Below are 23,082 nucleotides of genomic sequence, written 5' to 3'. Positions count from 1 at the left end.
GGACAACCTCAGGGGATGGATTGTGTAGGACCAGATGTGCAGTAAAATTCTAAACGACGGTGCCCACAGTTAAGACCCGGGTTGCAGATCCCTTTGGGAGGACTGAAATCTTTCTCCCCATCACTGGCTTCATCGGTGATGTCCTTATTAGCTTATAGCGATTCCGGGGCTGTCCTCAAGGCCCCAGCCCAGTGCTCTGGGACCCGCCTGCCTGCCCTTATATATATATTTATTTATTTACTTTTGTTAATCCTCCCCCGAGGACATTTTTCCATTGATTTTTTTTTTTTTTTTTTTTAGAGAAAGTAGAAGGGAGAGGGAGAGACAGAGAGAAACATTGATGAGAGAGAGACATCAATTGGTTGTCTCCTGGACGCACCCTGACCAGGGCCAGGGAACCTGCAACCACGGTACATGTCCTTGACCGGAATCGAACCTGGGACCCTTCAGTCTGCAGGCGGATGCTCTACCCACTGAGCCAAACCAGCCAGGGCAGGAATCAGGTATAAATTTCAGAGGGACTGCCACTCCTGGCCCGGGCAGAGCAGCTGAACCCCAGGGTGGGGCCCACAGTGAGCTGGGATTTCACTGGCACCTCTTGTTCCAGGCCCGCTTGCATCTGGGTAGTGGGTGGGTGTGTAGGGTGGGGGCCAGGGGGACTCAAGCTGGCTACACCCTTGGGTTGATTCCCAGAAGGAATCACTGAGAATCTAGTCTGGAGAGGAGCCAGGCACAGAGGCTGCTGGAACTCAGTAAGTGAGATTTCTTTGTCTTAATTCCTCAGCTGGTTTTTGTGTCTCCTTAGAGCTGAGCTCAAAGCTCTTTGGAAGGATCGTTGGTCTTTGAGGGAAGTAGGAAGGAGGATAACTTGGGTTCACAACACAGCTAATTAGGGGAGGGGTTTGGGGAGGTTTAAAAAAAATTTTTAATTGATTTTTTACAGAGGGAGGAAGAGAGAGAAAAACATCTTTTTGAGAAATATCAGTCGGTGACTGGGGATCAAACCAAACCTGCAACCTAGGTATGTGCCCTGACCACTGGGAATCAAACCCAGGACCTCCCGGTGCACAGGACTATGCACCAACCATTGGGCCACACCAGCCAGGGCGAGGAGCTTTTTCCAAGGGAGACAGTGGGTGGGGACCACAGGAGAGAGAGGAGGAGCAGGCCTTTGAGGGGGGGAGTGAGTGTTAAGACTGGTTGGCCGAGGGAACCCACCAGGATCTTCCACCCAGAGGGTGGTGGTGGTTGAGTTCTGAACATGTGACAAGACAGGGAGCAGCCGCTGGTGGTTGATGTGTGCCCCTGGGCAAGCACTCTAGGAGCCTCCGATTCCCTCTCCTTAAAGAAGATCTGCTGTCTGCGAGGATTAAATGAGATAACCGCCTCTCCCTGTGCCAGGTGCTCAGCATCAGGAGGTGCTGGAGAAGGGCTAGTCCCGTCCAGATAGGGAGGGCCGATCACTGGGAGGCAGGACCCCGGTGGGAAGGTTGGGGTGGTGAGGGTGGGGGTGCAGGGGTGCACTCCACCTCGGCTCAGCGTGCCAGGGTCTCTCTACCTAGGGCCCCGGCCTGGGCACCCTGTCTCACTTTGGGAGAATGTGCAGCTGTGGGGCGGGCCGGCATCCCTGACACTGGACATGGAGGCCCAGGAGTTGGTGTCAGTGAGATTGGGGTGAGAACAGGTGACAACGGGAAGGGCCCTGGTGGCTGGCCTCCAGGACAGGGCCACACTGGGGACCTCCAGGGGATGAAGCGAGTCATGAATACGCGTAAAGCAAGCTGATGTGAGGAAACAAGATGGGACCCTTGGGCTGTCACCAAGGAAGGTGGCTGCTGCCCAGGCCAGCCGAGTGTGGCCAGCATCCTGGGCTGTTTGGACCCAGAGTTGCCTGTTCTCCCAGAGCTTCAAAAAAAAGAGGGAACAGGGACTTGTAATATGAAATCTTTCCATTTTAAAACATTGGGAATCAATTAACAAAATGAAAGAAATAACCAAAACCACCAGGCAGGCCAAGCAAAACCCACTACCTTGGCTGGTGACCCCTGTGTCCCGCACCCCCCCCCCCCCCCGCGGCCCCCTGTCCTGGCAAAGGTGGCCCCGAGGGCAGGCTGGCGAGGGTAGACAGGCAGGTCCCAATTGCCTCCTGCAGACCTCTCCTGGGAGGCTCGTCCTCACTCTCCTGCTCTTGGAAATGAGCTCATAATAGACTCAGCTTCCCAGGGACCTTGGGGAGAACAGAGCCCTCCTGCTGTGCTGTGTTGTCCCGGGCAAAACCCTTCCCCTCTCTGGGCCAGCTTGCTGTTCTGCGGCAGACAGACGGGCCTGTGGGGTTCGCACAAGTCTGGACAGTGTGTGACTAAATCCCTCGGGCTCTAAGGATGCAGTTATTATGGAAGTGACTCTTCCCAGGAACCACGCTTCCTGGGTTGGCCACTGCACTCTGCATGTGGTGTGTCAGTCACAATTGTGCGTGTGCAGGGATGTGTCATCATTCGGAGCTTTGCGTGGCCCAATGTAAATACCATTATTTTAATAACTCTGCCCTGGGACCTTTCATGGCTGCCCTGGAAGCCCTTAGGAAGCCTAAATAATTCTCCCAGCGACCCTGGCGGGGGCGGGGTGGGGGATGTCCCTCCCGATTTGCAGATATGGAAACCTAAGCCCAAAACACAGGACCCTGACTCCAGCGACCGCGCAAAGCAGCGTGTGGGGTCCCTCCTTACATGATGGGAAAGGAGTCTGCTGTGCCCATCACAGTTTGAGCTGCTGGAAGAGGGCAGAGGGAGAACAAGGTCTTTGCCTTTGACTTTTTCTTGGAGGGGAGAGAGTAGCTGAGCCCTGGCTCCCTCTCTGGCCCTTTAGTCAGAATCCTTCTATCTCTCTCTCTTTTAAAATATGTTTTTATTGATTTCAGAGAGGAAGGGAGAGGGAGACAGAAACATCAATGATGAGGGAATCATTGATGGGCTGCCTCCTGCAGCCCCCCTCCTGGGGATCCAGCCCACAACCCACGCCTGTGCCCTGACTGGGAATCGAACTGTGATCTCCTGGTTCCTAGGTCGAGGCTCAACCACTGAGCCACACCGGCCCCACTTGTTGTCCTGTCCAATCTTTCTCCCCACCATCAATCTGGCCTGTGGTTCCTGCAGCACTCAGAGCCGGAAGTCGAGTGAACCCCAACTCTCTAAACAGTAAAGCGTGAACCCCCTGGCCTTCGGAGGGGCCGGTTATGCTGTGAGAGCGCGCCCAGCGGGGGGCCGGGCAGCGGTAAGACGATGTGGGAGAACACCCCAGCTTTTTGTGCGCCCCCCTCCTCCCCAACCCACCCCACCTCGATTTTGGGGAGGTCGGTGCCTGTGTGTGCTCCCCGGCCCCACCCAGAAGACCCCGCTCCTGCAAGGTGCTCCTCGCGTGGTTGGGGGGCCGTGCTTTCCCGCTGTGGCCCCCCAGCGTCCCCGGGAGCGGAGGGCGCGGGCCCTTTAAATCCTCCGGGGCGGCGGCGGGCCGGGGATGACATCAGCGGGCGGGCCCGGGCTCAATGGGAGCCGGCGGGCGCGCGCGAGGCGGGAGCGCGAGCCGGCGGCGGGGGCGGCGGGCTGGAGCGCCCGGAGGAGGCGGCGGCGGCGGCGAGAGCCCGAGCCTGAGCCCGGCCGGGGCGAGCGGAGCGCGGCGGCGGGCGGAGAGGCTGGCGGCCGGGCTGCCCCGAGAATCCTCCCGCATCCGGCCCGGCGGGCCGCTCCCGCTCGCGGCAGCCCCCCGAGCAGCGGCCCGGCACCGGCGCCTTCCCGGCGGGGTAAATATTGGGGGGCCTGGGGCTCGCGGAGGGGCGCAAACCCGGGGGGAAACCGGGCTCCCTCCGCCTCTTTGTTTTTGCGCGAGCGGGAGGGGAGGGCGACACCCGCGCGTGGCGCTCGGGAACCGGGGGGAGGGGGCCGCCGGGCGCCGCCCGCTCGGCCCGCGAGGACAAAGGCGCCGCTGAGGCCGAGGGGAGGAGGAGGAGGGTGACTATTATTTTGCTGGCTCGTGGGGGGATGGGGAGAGGCCCCCCCCAGTCCAGCCCGCCCCCCCTCCCCCAGCGTGGACCCCTTCAGGTCACAGCCACCCGTCAGCGGCCACCCCAGGCTGTGATTTGGGGACTTGGAGGGAGGGGGTCCGGGTCTGGGGTGCTGGGGGCACCCGATACTGTTCATTCGAGCTTCTCCGTCAAACCCTGGGCTTCTGTCTGTCCGGCCGGACAATCAGCAGCGCCTCCCCCGTGTGCCCCGGCTCGGGGCTTCGGACCTGGGGGGTCAGCAAGGCTGCTCCCGGCGGTGGGATGGGGCGCCGGGGGCCCTGAGATGGAGGGGATGTGGTCACCCCGCCACCGAGTCTGTTCCTTTGTGGAGAGGAAGAAAGGGGTGGGGGCTATTTATCAGCTCGGATTCTCCCGTTTCTGCCTGCGAGAAGCCCGTGTTTTTCAAGTCTCTGTGGAACCTAAAACTCCGTGTGCGCCGGGCGGCTCCCGAGAGAGGATTCCCAGGCCCCATCGCACCCGGACTCGCAGTGGGGTGGGCCCCCTCCCAACTTCGGCTGAGTTTTCCTGCGTATTTTGGCGCAGCCTCCCTGGGGGTGAACGATCTGGGGAGAGGGGAGGGGATCAGAGTTTCCAAGTTGCACCCCCAGCCAAATGTGTGTGGGGCTCTTTTGCCGTCTGTCTAGCATGTCCCTCCCGTTTTTATTTTCATGGTCCCGAGACAAGGGCCCTGGCTGGGGGCCGGGGTGGGGCGGGGGGCGGACAGGGAGTAGGAAACCTGCCCGTGTGGTGTGGCTGGTAGTTGTCTCATTGTAACTAGCTGAAACTCTGGAGCCTTCCTGTCTGCCTTTTTTTTTTTTTTAATACGTTTATTGCCCCCTCCCCCGCCCCCAGGGGAGAAGCAGCACAGAACTGGAGAGCCTCCCCATTCCTGACTCAATCCTTTCTCTTCTCCTGGGGAAGCTGGGGGGGGGGGGGGGGGGCGCCTGGGACAGTCCAGGCTCTGGCTGGGGTCTGGGCAGCCGGCACAGAGCAGGGTCGATGGTTTGCACCTTCTCGTCTCCCTTTCCCTGCCGGCAGCCCCCTGAGTGGGGAGGGTTGGGGGGTCATGCGCGTATATTTATGTAAGACACCCAGACGGAGGGCATGGGTATTTATATAACCTGGCGTGGGTATTTATGTAATATAGGATGCGGGTGTATTTATGTTCCTTTTCCGAACCTGCGGCTTTCCCGGCTGCCATGTGTGGTCTCTGAATTGGCGTTGGTGGAGCACAGACGTGGGGAGGGGGGGCCCTGTGTGTGGAGGCCCGCACCCCCTCCCCCAGCAGGGCGCCTGGCGACTGCCTGCTTTCCTTCTTTCTTGGAGCATACACACGGGACGGTGTGGATGCGTGGCGTGTGGGTTTCCTGCAGATGTGGATGGAGCGTGTGAGCTGGCAGCCTGGCACCTCAGCTGGGACCGGCCAGGCGTGTGCACAGAGGCCCGTGGTTAAGAGCCGAGTTTGGCCAGCTCTGGGGTGGAGGTGCTTCCTGTGGCCACTGGGAAAGGGCTGGTGGTGGCTCCCTGGGAGCCAGGTGCCGGGGCTGGATGTCTCCCGGGCAGGAGTTCTTGGCACCTTGCCCCTGCCGGGGGGGGGCGGGGGGGGGCAGCCTGGCCATCTGTGGGCTAGATCTCTTCCTTCTCCCTTCCCAGGGGCGTCGGTTTTGGAGAAGGCTAGCACTTGGCCTGGGGAAGGGGCAGAACCTCTGTGCCTGGCACAGCTGCCGGTCCTGGCATGAATTAAGTCCTGTTTATGGGGGTGGGAGGCCGCCAGGTGGGGAGGCAAGAGCCCTGTGTTGGTGGTGGGTGAGACGACGGCACTAACTTGCTGCTGTGGGCTGGGTGGACAGGGCATGGCCTCTCTGGGCCTGAGTTCCTGGGCTGCAGACGAAGGCCCCTCTGTTTTGTTTTTTGTTGTTGTTTTTTTTGAAAGAAAGAGAGAGAGAGAGAGGAAGGGAGGGAGAGACAAACATTGATGAGAGAGAGAACTTAGAATGGAACTCACAGCCCGGGCATGTGCCCTGACCGGGAATTGAACCAGCGACCTTTCAGTGTGCTGGACGGTGCTCAACCAGCTGGCCACAGCAGCCAGGCTGAAGGCCCCTCTTGACAGTCTTGTACGCTGGCTCTCTTGTAGACACAGCGAGATCTAGGGGTCCCCTACTCCTCTCCCAGTTTCATAGTCTACCATTTCCTCTCCCCTCACAGCAGAAACCACCTCCCAGCTGTGGGGTTTCCTCCTGCCCTGGCCAGGGCCCAAGCGCTCCAGGCCAGAGCAGGGGGTGTCTACCAGGGACCCTGAAGTCCCACAGGCTTGGACACCCGGGTTGGGACACAGGATGTAGGCAAGCTGTTAATCAGTACCCCTCTCCCAGCTGCCCCCCACCCCCCCCATACACACACACACACACACACACACACGCGCGCGCGCACACACACACACACACACACACGCCACAGAAGCTCAGCCTGGAGGCCCAAAACCTGGCTCTGGTCCCTCCACTTGTTCAGTTGCCCTCTTAGAAGACCCTCCTGAGGGTCCTGGTCCGGAAGAAGTCCAGTCCCAAACAGTCCATCCAGAGGAATGGGTGCGGAGTGGCCTGTGTGGGAGGTCCCCGGTGTTGTGAGGTGGCGAGAAGGAGACCACGGAGGAAGGGGTCCCTTCTGCGGGCACACTGCCGACTGGCAAGGTCCGGCCTCTGGGAATACCAGGCCAGCTGTGGAGGCCCGGCCTCTGGTTCTTGGCTTGGGAAGCCTGGGGTGGGGATGGGGCCAGGACAGCCGTGATTTCTGAGCCCTGGAGGGGCTGAGGAGCTTAGGGACCCTCTGTTCCACACGTCTTCCCATCCCTGGAGGTTGGAACTCGCTGGTGGTTGCCATGGTAGCACCACCTGGACGATCAGCTCCTGCATCTCCCTTCCCCTTCACCCCCTTTGTCCTTGGTTTTCCCTTTAGGGTCTTGGCTCATGACTGGCCTACCCCAGAGGGGCTCCCATTGGAGGGTCCCTGAATGAGGGTCCCCCAACGTTTGCTCCCGGGCCTTGTCTCCAATTCCACCATTTGCCTGGCCCAGCTGACACCTCTGCCAAGCCTGCCTCCGCCATTGCCCACACCTGGAGGCTCTCGGGCCACCTGACACCTGGCTGTCCTCAGGCCAAGAGCCGCCAGATCGCCTTCCTGGGCAGTGGGAGGGAGAACGCTGGCCCCCCAGTTCCTGGGGCTCGGCCTGCTCCCTGAGCCCAGTGCTTCTGCTTCCCTCCACAGAGCGAGTGAACCATGGAGCTCCGCGTGGGGAATAAGTACCGCCTGGGCCGGAAGATCGGGAGTGGGTCCTTCGGAGACATCTACCTGGGTAAGTGTCCCCGGCTCCAGCTCAGCGGCTCCGGAGCCCCCGCCCCCCCTGGATAGCTGTGGGGATGAGGAGGGAAGATGCCGGGATTTCGGGCTCTGAAGTCGGAACTTGGTTCTGGGGCTGCATGTTTTAGTCATTTTTGTCCCTAGTTCAGCCGTGGGCAAACTACGGCCCGCGGGCCGGATTTGGCCCGTTTGAAATGAATAAAACTAAAAAAAAAAAAAGACCGTACCCTTTTATGTAATGATGTTTACTTTGAATTTATATTAGTTCACACAAACACTCCATCCATGCTTTTGTTCCGGCCCTCCGGTCCAGTTTAAGAACCCATTGTGGCCCTCGAGTCAAAAAGTTTGCCCACCCCTGCCCTAGGACCACTCCAGGTGGGGTTGGCAGCAGCATGTTGGGGTAAGGCAGGGGGGTTCCCGCTGCTGCAGGCTGGGCAGAGAAGGGTTCTTTTAGCTCTGCTCCCTGCTGTGGGTGCCCTGGGCCTCTAGCTGGGCGTGGGAAAGCCCAGCCTGGGTGTGCACCCCGTGCCTGTCTCCTGGGAGTAGGACGTGGTGGACAGAGAGGCCTGGGCCGCTGCTGGCTCCGGCGAGGCCCCTCCCTGGGGTCCGGCCCCCGGGAATTCAGCGCAGGCTGGGAATGACGCAAGCTCCCCACTAATCTGAGGGGGGGTGGGGGGCAGGGGTCGTAGCTTCCAGGCTCTCGCTCTCCGGATGTGCTTCCTGCTGAAAGTCTGAGTTTTGTTGTTTTAAACAAATCACTGACATCTGGCCCGGTCTTGCCCGGGAGTAAAGAGGCAGAGGCGCAAGCCTTCAAAAGCCACTTCCCAGCCACCCCAGGGGCCCGGTCTGGAGTCCGGGCTCTCCTGGCGGTTGCTGGCCTGCAGAGGAGGTGTTCTGTGGGTAATTGTGAACTGGAGCTGCTAGAGCAGCGGTTCTCAACCTGTGGGTCGCGGGGGTCGAACGACCCTTTCACAGGGGTTGCCTAAGACCATCGGAAAACACATATATAATTACGTATTGTTTTTGTGATTCATCACTATGCTTTAATTATGTTCAATTTGTAACAATGAAGTTGGGGGTCACCACGACATGAGGCACTGTATTAAAGGGTCGCGGCATTAGGAAGGTTGAGAACCACGGTGCTAGAGCGAGGCGGCCAGCGCCTGTCTCTCCTCACTCCCGGCCGTGTCCTTGGGAAAGGAGGAGACGGCCTGTCGGTGTGCTGGGCTCTTGGATTCAGAGCTGGGGTGAGGAGGTCCCCGCCCTCATGGGTATGAAGTCTGCTAACCAGGGAGCCACCCCTCCCTGTCAGAGGGCCGGGGAGGGGAGTGCACACGGTGTCAGCGCATGCTTCGCATGCCTCGTGCTGAACAGCGCGATCTGTCACGGCAGTTCTGGCGTGGCACCGTGCTGTCCCCATGCCCACGTGGAGAAGCAGGAGCTTCGTGGCCAGGTGGCCCCCACGGTGCCTTTATGCCCACAGCCCCCACCTGAGGATCGGAGCACGGAAGACAGAACGTGGGAGGGAGACACCAGACAGCTCGGGCGCCAGGCCTGCTCTGTGCGGCTGCTCTGGGCTTGTGTCCCCACCAGACACTGTGTGTGATGCTGCCACCTGGCTGGCCACAGGCTGTCAGGAGCAGAAATGGCACGACGCGTGGCATGGGGAAGCATCGTAACGGCAGTGCCAGCCGGGCGTACGGGAGCTCACCCTCCTCTCAGCACTGCTGGGCGCCGAGGGAGGAAGGCGCAGTGCAGCGCGCAGTTGTTGTAAAGGTTTTTCTCTGACGCCAGGCTCCTCGGGGGCAGGAGGCCTTGGTCTGTTTCCACCCTCTGTCCCTAGAGCCCAGCATGTGGTTTGCCCAAAGTGGGTGTTTAGTGAAGCTTCTCGAATGGATGGAGGAGGAAGTGGCTGGCACGGGCGCAGGCACGGGAAGCGGCCTCACGTAGCCGGGGAGAAGGGGGTTGGGACGTGGGGGCAGGTCCAGGTTCAGGCCCCCGGTCTCCTCCTTTGTTGTGTGACAGGATGTCACTTTTTCTCTCTGAGCCTCAGCGTTCTCACCTGTGAAAGGGGTACCCGTACCCTTACTGGTTGTGAAATTGGGCTGGGTGTAAAGGACTCTTACCACCAGGCTCTGGGGCTCAGGACTGAAGCCTGGAACCGCTGGCTTGAGGGCAAAGGGCGCCGAGAGGCAGCTTTTGGCACAGACGCACACCTGCTCCCAGACAGCCCCCGGTCCAGAGCCTTCTTTTTCCCAAAGGGAAACTGAGGCCCAGAGAGGGGGAGGGGCAGGCCAGGGTCACTCAGAAAGCCAGTGCCCCTGGTCCACGTGCAGGACCAACCTGGGGGCAGGACTTGCTGTTTATCTAGTAGTCACCTAGTTTGTTTTATTTCTTTTTACTTTTTTGTGCTTCATCCAGTTCATTTTAAACCCTAGGGCCAGATTTCCTCCTGCTGTACAGGCTCTGGAGTAAATCCTACCAGGGCTTGGGTGCTGGCATTTCTTTTACTAGCTGTGTGCCCTTGAGCAAGTGATGACCTCTGACAGCCTTGGCTTTCCCATCTGTAAAATGGGCGCAAGGCCTCCAAAGCGGTGAGAAGTAATGAGATAGATCACAGCGTGCGAAACACCTGCGCATGCTCGGCCCAGCAGTAGTGCTTTTTTGTGTCTCCCCCAACCCTCGGTCTTAGTTGGAATTTGCGACTGTCCTCTTGGGTCTTCTTGGGCCAAGGGGGAGGGAGGGAGCCCCTTCTCCTTGGCTGTCCGGTCTTCCCTGGGTACATGGGGGCCCCAGTCTGACACTGTGTCCTGCCAGCTCCTTCCTGGGCCCCTGTCTTGCTGGCGTGAGGACAGTGGTGATTGTAGGGCCTCCCCGGCTGGCCTTGCTGGTTCCCTTTGTTCAAAGCTCTGGCCACATTCTTGCCGCCAGGGCCTGACTCCAGATGGCCTCTGCAGGTGGGGCTGAGCGCGGCCTCCAGGCCCTGCTTCCCAGGATCCCCGAAGGCGAACGGACACACTGTGGATGCACACACTGTGGATGCGGCTGCGAGGCCCCCAGCCCCTCTTCGGTCTGTTTCCCCCACACACGGCAACATCGTAAGGGGAACAGCGGGAGAGTGGGGCCGGCTTTGTTAGGGCCTCAAGTTGGCTGCATGGGGTCCAGAGCTGGCCAAGCCCGTGCCCACTCTGCCAGCCACTGGCCATGTGCCCTTGGGAGCGCGACACCTTTTAGTCTCTGGTCCTTGGTTCTAAATGGGAGGGCTTGGTGCTCCCGCCAGGTGGCTATGGAGGGACTTCGCCCTCCGCGTCTGGTCCGGTCGGCTCCTGTTTGTGTCCGCGTGTCTGTGGGTGTCCGAGCTCCCCAGTGTGGGGCCAGCCCTTCCAGCTAGCACTTCCCAGACCCTCTAGCGCCGGCCAGGGCCAAGCCCTTCTCTGTGACCAAGTTTGTTTTCCAGGCCAGACTGTCCCCCATAGGCCCCTGTTTCTAGCTGGCGGCACCTCTGTCGCCCCTCCCCGGGTGACAGTTAGCCTTGGCTCCTCCCACAGAGGTGAGCTGAGCTGCAGGCAGGACTGCCTCGCTGGTCCAGGGCTCGGTGTATGTCTGTTGCATGAATGAATGAGGTGCTAAGGAATTGGAATAGAGAACAAAGCAGGGGCTTTGGGGCTCAGTTTCATTTATTTCAGAGAGAGGAAGGGAGAGGGGGAGAGGGAGAAACATCAGTGATGAGAATCGTCAATCAGCTTCCTCCTGTACACCCCCCTGGGGATCGAGCCTGCCACCTGGGCATGTGCCCTGACTGGGAATCCACCCCTGACCTCCTGGTTCATAGATCGACGCTCAACCACTGAGCCACACTGGCCGGGCTTGGGGCTTAGTTTCAAATCCTGGCTCTGTTGCAACCAGTTCTGTCTGACCTCGGGCCAGTTAGTTAACAGCAGTTGTGAGAGTTAAGGGAGAGAGAAAACATGGGCAGCGTCCAGATAGAACATGAAGGCAGCACACGGGTCCAGGGGCGGGACCCTTGGGGAAGCAGCTGGGACAGGTTTCCAGCACTTGGTGGGGTCGGAAGATTGCCTAACCGTTGGGCCCTGTCCCAGAGGAGTTGTGTGGTGTTTAGTCATTGACCTTTGGCATCTCTGCTTCTACAAGCAGTAGTGCTTGCAGGATGCTGTAAGAGTTCAGAGGCATAAAGAGCTCCTCTCCCCTCCACCTCCCCACCTCGGGGCAGGCACTCCCCCAGCACCTCTCCTCCCTGCTGGAGGCCCTGCCCCCGCCTGGTTCAGCTCTTGTCTGGACCAGGGCAGCAGCCTTGGGTCCCTCCGGCCAGCCCTCACACTCATGGGTCTCCCTGAGGGGACAAGGGGATTTGTCCCATGGGGGACATGTGACAAGGTCTGGGGACATTCTGAATGTTGTTCCTCAAGGAAGGGGGTACTCCTGTCCCTCGTGGGTTAGAGACCAGGGATGCTGCTGGACACCCTCCACTGCCCGGGACAGAGGCTATCAGCAGCTCAGAGGCCGAGAGACCCTGTGAGCAGGCATCTGTACTTGGCTCCTGGAGTCTCAGGCTAAGGGCCAGGGTCTTTGCTGGGCATTGAGACCTGATCCTGCCCTGCTCTCTTTCATTGTCACCCTCAGCTGCAGTTCAGGGTTCTGCACCCCCCTCCTGTCGGGCCTTTGCACGTGCTGTGGTCGCTGTCCAGCACAGCCCTGACCAGGCGTTGGGACCCTTGCAGCTTCTGTCCAGGGACGCTCCTTTCCCCACCAAAGGCCTGTTCCCTCTTTCCTTCCTTCCATGCCCCACACATGGTCAGGGCATCTCGGGCTCATCTCTGAAGCCCAGGGGTTGGTCCTGGTCACCAAACCCAATGTTCCTCGAGCACTTTACAGTGCGCCAGGCACAGCTAAGCCTGCTGGCACTTCAAACACCATAATGAGCTGGGTACGGTCAACCCGTTTACAGGTGGGGTGCCTGGGGCGCAGAGGGATAAAGCGACTTGCCAGGGTCCCCTTGTTAGGAGGTGGCAGAATCAGGATTTGGGCTTGGAGCCCGCACTGTTTTTGTTGTTGTTAATCCTCACCCGACTGTATTCTTTCCATTGATTTTTTTTTTTTTTAAGAGTGGAAAGGAGGGAGAAAGACAGAGAGAGAGAGAGAGAGAGAGAGAAGCATCGATGTGAGAGAAACACATCTATTGGTTGCCTCCCACAAGGGCCAGGGTCCAGGGATCAAGCCTGCAACCAAGGTACGTGCCCTGGACTGTCATTGAGCCTGCGACCCTACGGCCCCAGGGCCGACGCTCTAACCACTGAGCCAAACCGGCCAGCGCGGGAGCCCACACTCTTAACTGCTGTGCTCTCCTGCTCTTGCGCGGGCAGGGAGAGGGCATGGCCAGCCTGGTGGACGGCACCGAACCCAGCTCCCCTCCCTGCCGCATCCTCACGATCCCCGGAAACATGTGCGCTCCCCCAGCGGGGAAGGTTGATGTGTCAAAAGCAGTTCATAGTTTGCAAGGCACTTTCTCTCCATTGCTCATGGGCTTAGTAATCTGTGTATTTATTTTTTACTTTAACTTCATTTTATGTGGCTCAGAAGTGAAAACACACAAGCCCAAAAGCCAAGACACAGAAACATGCGAAGTGAAAGAAGCCAGTCACAAAAGACCGCATATTGTATGATTCCGTTTCTAAGAAATGTCCAGAACAGCCCATCCCCGGAGACCGAGTTAATTAGAGGTTGCCTGGAGCTGGGGCTTGGGCCGGGGGGGGGGGGGGGGGGGGAATGCAGAGCTGACTACTCAGGGGTAAGAGTGTTTTGGGGATGATGAAAATGTTCTAAAATTGGCTGTGGGGTTGGTTGCACAATCCTGCGAACTTTCTAAAAACCACTGAATTGTACACTTCAAAGGAGTAATTGTACAGTGTGCGAGTTACATCTCAACAAAGGTGCGGGGGGGGGGGGGGGGGGGGGGGAATGACAGCGCATAACAGTATCCAGTGCAGTGTCTTCCCTGGCGCTCATGTTTTTTCAGTGTTTCTTTATATAGATCCGACCGAACATAGACACATACTATTTCCTTGCCTTTTTTTTGTACTGAAAAGAGGGCATAGGATACATAGTGTTCTGTACTTGGCTTTTTCACTTCCTGTATCGCTGAGATCTTTCTACTTCTGCACAGAGAGAGCTTCCTCATTCTTTCTCCGCTGTCGTCGGGGTCTGGATGGCCCATTCTCTACATAGCCGGGCCCCAGGATGACGGGCGTTTCAGTTGTCTGCAGGCTTTTGCTGTTACAAACGGCCTGCAGTGGGCAGCCTGGCTCGGGCCTCATATTGCACCGGGCGGGGGTGAGCAGTCATCTCCAAAGTGGGAGCTGGGTGGTGGCACGTCGCCCCTGCAGGGACCTGCGCTTCGCCTGGACCACCGGGGGAGGGGTGCCCACTGCCCCACAGCCTCACAACGGACATCCTGTCGTCTTGGGGGGGGGGGCTCTTGCCAATTGTAGTGGAAAATGGTCTTTTAGGAGCATTTTCATTTGTATTTTTCTCACAAGGAGGTGGATAGGACATCTTTTCCTATGAGTAAGCCGTTTTTACACTCACGATTTCTTTCTCTGTGGCGTGTCTGTTCAGATCCTTTACCCTATTTGCTGTTGAGTCTTTGGGCTTTTTCCTGCCGATCTCTCGGAGCTGGTTATACTGTGTTAGCCACGTGATGTCAGCTCCTCGCCGCTGAGAAGGGTTACGAGTGTGTGTTTCTTAGGACTTGTTTCTGGTATTTTTGCCATGGAGAAGCGATTCCTTTTTTGGAGGTGAGGAAGCCACTTTTTTTGCCCTTTTTAATGGCTTCCGGATTTTAAGTCGGGGATAAAAAGCCCTGCCTACCCCCAAATTAAAAGACAGTTCTCCTGCCCTGGCTGGGAGGCTTAGTTGGTTGAGCGTCGTCCCATGCACCAAAAGGTTGCAGGTTGGTTTCCTGGTCTGGGGACCCACCAGGTTATGAGTTTTATCCCTTCTCAGGGCGTGTATGGGGGACAACTGATTGATGTTTATCTCCCTCTAAAAAAAAAAAAAACAATCAATAAAAACATAGCCTCAGGTGAGGTTTAAAAAAAGAAGGCACTTCCCCCTTCTTCTAACATCCCCCCCCGCCCCCATTGTTTTATTTTTTTATTAACTTTTGAGTAAATACAAAAGAACACGTATACGATGTGTGCATGGTGTCAGGCCCCTTCCCACCACCCCGTTGGAGGAGGACCCGCCTGTCCCCTTGTGCGGACCCGTGGCAGCCCTTCCTCCCTGTCCTCCCTCTCCCCTCACAGAGGAAACTGCTGTTGATATTTTTAAAAATATGTTTTTAATTGATTTCAGAGAGGAAGGGAGAGGGAGAGAGAGATACAGACATCAGTGATGAGAGAGAATCATTAAACGGCTGCCTCCTGCACACCCCACACTGGGGATCAAGCCCACAACACCAATGAACCTTAAACCTGGTCCCAAAGTAGCTGGGCCAGCTTACACCTGGTGGGCAGGTGCCCCACCAGGAATTGAACCATGATTTCCTGGTTTGTAGGCTGATGCTCAACTGATGTTGCGTTTTTTTTTGAAATTTAGACAAAATGTGCTTGCCTCTTGTCTCTCCCTTCCTCCTTTTAAAAAATAATTGAGGCGAAATTCACATGACATAAAAGTAACCTTTTAAAAAATATCCTCAAGGGAGGTTATGTTTATTGATTTGAGAGGGAGGGAGGGAGGGAGGGAGGGAGAGAGAGAGAGAGAGAGAAACATTGATATAAGAGAGAAGCATCTATTGGTGAGAGAGAGAGAGAGAGAGAGAGAGAGAGAGAGAGAGAGAGAGAGAAACATTGATATAAGAGAGAAGCATCTATTGGTGAGAGAGAGAGAGAGAGAGAGAGAGAGAGAGAGAGAGAGAGAGAAAGAAACATTGATATAAGAGAGAAGCATCTAGTGGTTGCCTCCCCTATGCACCCTGACCTAATGGACTGAGGATGGAACCTGCTGCAACCTGTGGTGTCCTGGAGGAGGCAACCGAGTCAGCGGCCAGAGCAAAAGTAACCATTTTAAAGTACACAATTCAGTGGCCATTGATACATTCCCAGTGTTGTGCAGCCCGGCTCTGATACATTCCTATCACCCCAAAAGGAACCCCTGTGCCCATTAACCAGGTGTACTCCCTGTGCCCCCTCCCCCGCCCCTGGCGTCCACCAGTCTACTTTCTTTCTCTAGAGACTGACCTGTTCGGGATATTTCGTGTAATGGAACCGTACAGTATTTTGTCCTCTGTGCCTGGCTTACTCACTTAGCACGTTTTTAAGGTTCGCTGGTGGTGTGGCCTGCGCTAGGACGTCAACCCTTTACGGCTGAGTGATGTTCCACTGCGTGTGTAGACAGCTGTTTTTTGTCCGCACGTCCGTCAATGGCACTTGGGTTGTGGGCGCCTTTGGCACTGTGCACGGAGCCTCCTTGCTCTCCGGTACTCGGTGCTAAGATGCCTGCAGCGGCATCTCCTCGCCCCCGCCCGTGGCATTCCTCTGTATGACTGCGTCACCATCGAGCCGCTCTCCGGCTGGTGGGCGTTCGGGTCGTCCTTGCTGTGTTCATTCTTGCCACGTCCTCCCGGTGCTCGTGTTTCTGAAGGGCATGCACTTGGGGTGGGTTTGCTTGGTCATGCGTGTTTCACTTTACTAGATAAATGCCAGCTGGTTCCAGAGGGGCTGGGCCAACTTACACCCACCTTTTAAAAATGTATGTATGTAGGTATTTATTTATCCTCATCCTAGGATATGCTTATTTTAAAAAATTAAATCTTTATTGTTGAACATATTACACATGTCCCCCCTTTTCCCGATTGATCCCTTCTAGCCCGCTTTTATTTATATATATATGTTTTTATTGATTTCAGAGAGGAAGGGAGAGGGGGAAAGATGGAAACATCAATCATGAGAGAGAATCATTGATTGGCTGCCTCCTGCACGCCCCCTGCTGGGGGTTGAACCCAAACCCCGGGCGTGTGCCCTTGACCGGAATTGAACCGTGACCTCCTGGTTCATAGGTTGACACTCAACCCCTGAGCCACACTGGCCAGGCCACCCCAACTTTTTTTTTTTTTTTTAATAGAAACTTTTGGTCCACTCGGGATTCCTCCTGGAATGCGCCCTGAGCTGGGGTGACTCTCCCGTGGCTAGCCAGGTGTGCCGGGATGTTGATTGCAGAGCCCCATCCTGTCCCCTGCTTTGGGGTGCCAGCCGGGTCCTCCTGAATTCTCCCGGTGGCCGTGCCCACTAGACTTCCTGCTTTGTCTGTCTGTACTGTCACCGCGCTGTGTTACAGCAGCTGTGGTCATGGCTGGCCGGACAAGGAGACTGCCTCTCAGCCCAGCCCCCAGCCCAGGGGTGGGCAAACTTTTTGACTCGAGGGCCACAATGGGTTCTTAAACTGGACCAGAGGGCCGGAACAAAAGCATGGATGGAGTGTTTGTGTGAACTAATATAAATTCAAAGTAAACATCATTACATAAAAGGGTACGGTCTTTTTTTTTTTTTTTTAGTTTTATTCATTTCAAACGGGCCCGATCCGGCCTGCCTGCGGTAGTTAGCCCACGGCTGCCCCAGCCCTTCCACAGGGCCCACCCATCATCATTGCTGGGGAAGTGCAGCCTCGCCACCCCATTCTCCTCCACAGCCTGATACCCCACTGGCCTCACCCTCCAGGATAAGGTTCCCCTCACGTGGTCTGTGAGCCTTTTGTAGCCCCGCCTGTCCCCCCTTGAACCCGGACTCTGCAGCACGGCCCGTGGTTCTCTGAATCGGCCCTCATTCCCCACCCCTTCCCTGGTGCGGCTGTAGTTATGCCCCCCCACCCCCCAAGCTGGCTCGGGTGCCCCTCTGCGCCCCACAGCTCCCTCCGCTTCCCTCGGATACAGTGCTGAGCCCTCTGCCGCCCCACGGGCACTGGGCCCGCCGCTCAGGCGCAGGCACAGGCACAGGCACAGTTGGTGCTGGTGTAGAGCCGCCCGCCCCGCCAAGGAGGACCCTGACCCTTGCTTCCCACCCCCCGGCAGGTGCCAACATCGCTTCTGGTGAAGAAGTGGCCATCAAGCTCGAATGTGTGAAAACGAAGCACCCCCAGCTGCACATCGAGAGCAAGTTCTACAAGATGATGCAGGGGGGAGGTGAGGGCCGGGCGGGGAGGGCGGGGAGGGCGGGGAGGGGGGGGAGGTGAGGGCCGGGCGGGGAGGGCGGGGAGGGGGGGGAGGTGAGGGCCGGGCGGGGAGGGCGGGGAGGGCCGGGAGGGGGAGGAGAGGAGGGGCGGCTGCAGGCTGGTCGGGGGCCAGGAAGGACCTCCCCTGAGAGCCCCACTTCCTGGCCCCCCAGTGGGAATCCCGTCCATCAAGTGGTGTGGGGCCGAGGGCGACTACAACGTGATGGTCATGGAGCTGCTGGGGCCCAGCCTCGAGGACCTCTTCAACTTCTGCTCCCGCAAGTTCAGCCTCAAGACGGTGCTGCTCCTGGCCGACCAGATGGTGAGTCCACCGCCCGCCCAGCCTCTGCTTCCCCATCGTGCCAGTGGTCGCAGGGTGCCAGCCGGAGGATGCCGGCGCAGGAGGCAGGAACGGGGACGTGGCACAGGCCCGGTTCCGAGACTGGGACCTTAACCATCGGCTGTAAAAATGGGGAGGTGGTGTCTAATGCAGATGCCCAGGCTCAGCTTCAGACCTGCTCTGTTCGGCTCCAGGGTGGGGCCCGGGACTCTGCCAGCAGGCGATACAAAGCCTGTGATCTCCTAGGTCCTGTCCCAGGGAGGTGACTGCAGGTGAGCTAAGCCTCTCCAAGCCTCAGTCACCTCAGGTGAGAATCTCCCCTCTGCTGGGTTGTCTGGGGTCAAGCAGGACGCAGTGCCAGGATCAGAGGGTGCCCCGACCCGCGGGACAACAACGGGGGAACGAAGAGACACCCTAGGAGAATGAGACAAACAAGGGACACGAAAGAATGGAGGCAAGACAAGTTCTGATCAAGCCTCAAACTTTATTCTCACAGCGGCAGAATATATACTGTTTTAGGAAAGGGGGGTGGGTAAAGGGGTCTATGGGCAGTAACCTTTTACTAGAGATTTATTAGGCTTTTGATGGCTGTGCTTATCAGCGGAGATGTGTGATTTAGCAGCCTTCGGATGGCTGTGTGTTTATCAGTGGAGATGTGTGAAAAAGCGGCTGTGTGAGGGTAGTTTATCTGTAACTGCTGGCCAATTTGCAAGACACAGGTGGTTTCTGGTAATTAGGAGTTTCTGGAGGAACCAGAAACTTATAGTTCTTAAGATGGCTTTGTTTAAGCCAATATCTTTAATGGCTCCCAACAATTCCTCCCTTTTTCTTTATTAAGGGTGGGCTTTAACCGACTGGGGGAGTAGGGACCTGGTTCCTCCCGTGGGATGGTGGGGTCCCACCGTCAGTGGCTCTTGGTATCTTTTGGGGAGGAGAGGCAGAGCCGAAAGTTATGTATGGATACCAACCTCTATGCAAACCAGGTGTGCTCACAGGGAAATCCAGAGGAGGTCAAAAAATTTTTTGTGACCTTCCCTTGCAGTGCTTTGCCGTGCACCCAGGTCGGTGCCCATGCCTTTCTCCTTCTATGGGGAGTAGGCAAGCATCCCTCTGGCGTCATGCTGTCCCCGCAGGGAGGGAGTTTTAGCAGTCATTATAATCACATTCACGGTCTAACATGGCTAGACGATGGTAGTGTACCTGAATGGGTTTGGCCAGGACGCTATCAACCTGCTGTTTTACAAAGTCTGTTAATTTCCTAAAAGCCCAGGGGCCGAAAGCTAGGATTAGGAGAAGGCTTATAAGGGGGCCGAGAATAGGAAGCAGGTAGGGCAGGAGTCCGTTCAATCCGCTCCAGAGGGGGTTCTCGAATAATTCTCTCCGTCTCTTCACTAGATCTTCTTGTAACTTCTTTATCTTGTCTCGGACGATCCCGGATTTGTTGACATAGAAGCAGCAGCGTTCCTGTAGGGCCAAGCATATTCCTCCCTGTTCTGCTGTGAGCAAATCTAACCCTCTTCTATTTTGTAGTACTACTTCAGCTAAGGAATCTATCTGATCTTGGAGATCATTGATAGTGCCTGAGAGAGCTTGGACATCATCAATTAGCTGGTTAGATAATTTGTTATAGGTATGCAATGCTGTTCCTAAAAAAAAAAGTCAAGAGAGGTCAATACAGAATGCTTAAGTGCCTTCCCCAGGAGGGAATAAATCCTTTCACATTCTCAAAATATCCAAGGTAAATATTAATTTGTAAGTTTGTTTGGGATAAATGCACAATATACTATTGTAAAGCATCAAAAATTAATAAAACTTTGTAGAATAATACCATGTAAGAATATTCTTTGCTCTAGGTCATGACAACTTAATTTTAAATTGGCTGTCTCGAGGTTTGGAATGAGGGACCTAGTTTGCAAAAAAAAAGCAATTTACAGAAACAGACAGCATGCTATCTAAACTACAGTTTTGGGTAAACACATTATCTAGAGTCCTTGGGTAACCTAGGTAAAACTTAGGCATGTTATTTGAATTACAGTTCTTACCTGAATTAATTTTTACCATACTTTATTTCACCATGCCCCAGGTGGTCTCTGGGCTGTTGGTTGTCTGGTTTGTCTTCCTCCTGTTAGATTACACTAGGAGAACTTTAACTTAAAAAAGAAAAATCTTTTTTACCCAAAGTAACCTATAGGGTTACTTCTTGGATCTTGCCTGATAGTGCCGCAAGGCCATGTATTTCAAGTCAGAGTTATTAGACATTTATGGTGACTGTACTTATTTTCAGATCTGGTATTTTAACAGCAAATCATTAGATTATTCTGTAAATATTAGTGGAAGATATTTCAAAATATTAAAATTTTTCCTTTTTATTAAATTTAAAATAATGTTTTTAAACAGCGTTCCCTTTCGGTTTATTTGCATATACAGAGGGATAATGGGAAGCCTTCAGTAACTTTTTCAGAAGAATTTATTTTACTAGGATTCAATTGCTTACAAAGATTAGTAAATTTAAGTAAGTATTTTTTAAAAAGCAAAGCAAGTAAATTTAGTATTTAGTAAACTTCTGATTCACAAGGGGCAAACGCTGCACCACTTCCAGCCTAATTCAAAATGCAGTAGTGAGGAGCTTTTGTTATTTCAAATTACATCTTAAAATTTCACTGCTGTATTTTAAGAAATATTAAACAAAATAACTTGTTTTGCCCTTTCTCAGAGGCAAAAACTTAAAATATATTTATTACTTTTTATTTGATAAAGCTTTCCATGTGATTTCAAGTATAGTTTTGAAATCCAACTTGAAAAGACATTAAATATATATACATATGATTTAAAAATTATATACTTATTATTATTAAGAGATATTAATTAAATTTAAACTCATTTCTCAATCAGTAACATTAAGACTAAACTTTAAAAATGCAAGACATAATCAACCAACAGATTTAATACTGTCCTCTAGATTTTGTATGAGGCATACTCAGATCTCATTTAATTCAGTATTATGTCATTTCAAGATACCTAGGTGTAAACTCCAAGTTCTTAAATTTCCCAGCAGCTTTGGAAAACCACACTTGAGGCTGGCAAGGCAGGCTTGGCGCAGCCTTTGATTTTAAAAGGACCATAATTTTTTCCTCTGGGGAAGGTCAAGAAACAAGGTTTAGCTACATTGTTTTCTGCCCCTTGCTTGCCGGTGGGAAGTTTCAAAATTGGCCTGGGGGGCGGGGAAGGCGGGGGAGGAACTGTTTTCCCTGGAAGAACAGGTTTGGCCTACCCTGGATCAATCAGATGTAAATTGACCACATTCTTTAAGAATTTGCTACAGGCGGGAAGCAGCCCCTTTCTCCATCAGAAAGGCGTGGCTAGCCTTTTTAATTAACAAAGGGCCGGTTTTTTACCAGGCTACTTAGATTTTTATAATTAAGATATTTTTAATAATTCTTGGTGTTTGAATTCAATTATTTTAAGGCATTTACTTTAGCAAATTTTTGTAACAGAGACAATTATACTGATATTTCTTTTAGAGGTCTTAAAGCTAGCTTTGAATCGGTTTCATTAACATTATTATGGGAAAATACCAATCTTGTTGCTAGAATTTCTACCCTGGGTCAAATTCGCCATTTTATTTAGGAAATAATCAGTCTTGGGTTTTATTCTGCTCATTTGCAAAGAGATTTTAGCTTAAAACTCTATCTAAATGTCCAAAATCGGAACTTGCGCGCATCAGTTTCAAGCCAGGTTCTCTCTTTACACGTGAACAGAAATCCCAGACGCATTTTAAATTTTGTAGAACTTTTCAATTACGAGAAGGAGACTTTAAGTTAGAATACTGGGGAGGGGGTGTCCATATTAGATCGCCAAGTGCTCCCTTTTTCTTTCCACCACATCCTGCTTTGGGGGAAGTTTCAGCAAATGACTCAGATGGCGTATTTTCCCCAAAGTCATGCTTAATAGAAGATATTTTAAATTTTTTCCTATTTCGCTTTCTAAAGTCATGGCTAACACCCAAAGTTATCTTAGCCAAAGTTTGGTTGTCATAAGATGTTCTCCGGTAATTTTTAAATAAAACATTAAGTAATCTCATTGCGGGAGAGCTTGTAACTCTGCTCTCTCTTGCCACCTTTGAATCTCTTCACACCAGAGGCGGATTCAACAGTGGGGTTTCATTTCTTATTACAGATTTTAGATTCCAAATACAAGTTAAGATAAGAAAACACATTAAGATGACCATAGCACTATTTTTTCAGCCTGATTTTAAGGAATACCTTTTACTATTCCAATTTCTTTATAATTTGGCCTTTTTGCACAGGTGATTCTATTAACGGCAAATTAAACATTTCAGGATTAGGACGTGGAGGTGGAGGGAGCCATGAAGGCCATTTCTCCCATTTTTTTTTTCTTTCTGCTCCTCTTAAGGAGCGGAGGGTGCAAGGGGGAGGAGATCCATCCTCCTTGACCTCTCCTAAAGCCTCTAGGAAATGAAATGCCTTGTTCCACAAGGGGAAACAATTTTTGGCAAGTTCTGATTAACTTTTTGGCAAACTTTTAAGATCTAATGTACCTTTTTCAAGAAACCAAGGGTTATGTTCTATAATAACATGCAAAAATTATAAAAGATTACCTTCTAAAATTTTAACACTTTAAACATGCAAATCAAAAGTCTATAATAAACCATGAGCAAAGGTCAGTGACGAAAGTGAAAAAATTCCTTAAATCTTTCTTTTTAACCCGAAATGCTCGAGCCTTGAGGGACTCCCTGAGCCCTCTGAGAAATTCTTAAATCTTTCTTTTTTAACCTGAAAATCTTGCGCCTTGAGGGACTCCCTGAGCCCCCTGAGAAATGCTTAAATCTTTCTCTTAACCCTTACTCCCCGTGTCCTGAGGGACTCCCTGAGCCCACCTAGAAATACCTCATGAGAGTTCAATGAGTTGCCCATTATTTTGACTGGGTAGTTCTCAAGATTTCCTCCTCCACGTAAGCCTCTGGGACGTATAAACCCCGTGCCAGGTCAGCTGGGAATTTCTTAAATCTCTGGTGATCCTTATGTAACCGCTCTCCTTTTACCTTACGGCCTCTGCTCGCGTGTCATAGGTTGGGATGTATAAG

At 54.0% G+C, this 23,082-nt stretch overlaps 1 protein-coding gene across 3 annotated transcripts in view; it reads left to right on the top strand.

Moving 5' to 3' along the window:
* The first annotated feature begins 3,587 nt into the window (after positions 1–3,587).
* Positions 3,588–23,082, top strand: part of LOC308512968 (casein kinase I) — a 31,133-nt gene continuing 11,638 nt past the window's right edge. The window contains exons 1-4 of one of the 3 annotated variants that reach the window (XM_081082710.1): positions 3,588–3,796; positions 7,322–7,409; positions 17,499–17,609; positions 17,812–17,960. In XM_081082710.1, coding sequence (XP_080938836.1) covers positions 7,334–7,409; positions 17,499–17,609; positions 17,812–17,960 — 336 coding nt within the window. In that variant the 5' untranslated portion in view covers positions 3,588–3,796; positions 7,322–7,333. Of the gene's footprint in view, positions 3,797–5,959; positions 7,410–17,498; positions 17,610–17,811; positions 17,961–23,082 lie in introns of those variants that run through there. The other 2 variants (XM_081082712.1, XM_081082711.1) reach the window with 2 other exon arrangements.

The sequence above is a fragment of the Myotis nattereri genome (assembly GCF_964212035.1).
Source record: "Myotis nattereri genome assembly, chromosome: 2".
Classification (NCBI taxonomy): Eukaryota; Metazoa; Chordata; class Mammalia; order Chiroptera; family Vespertilionidae; genus Myotis; species Myotis nattereri.
The sequence above is the reverse complement of the archived record's forward strand: the minus strand, read 5'-3'. Positions and strand labels throughout refer to the sequence as shown.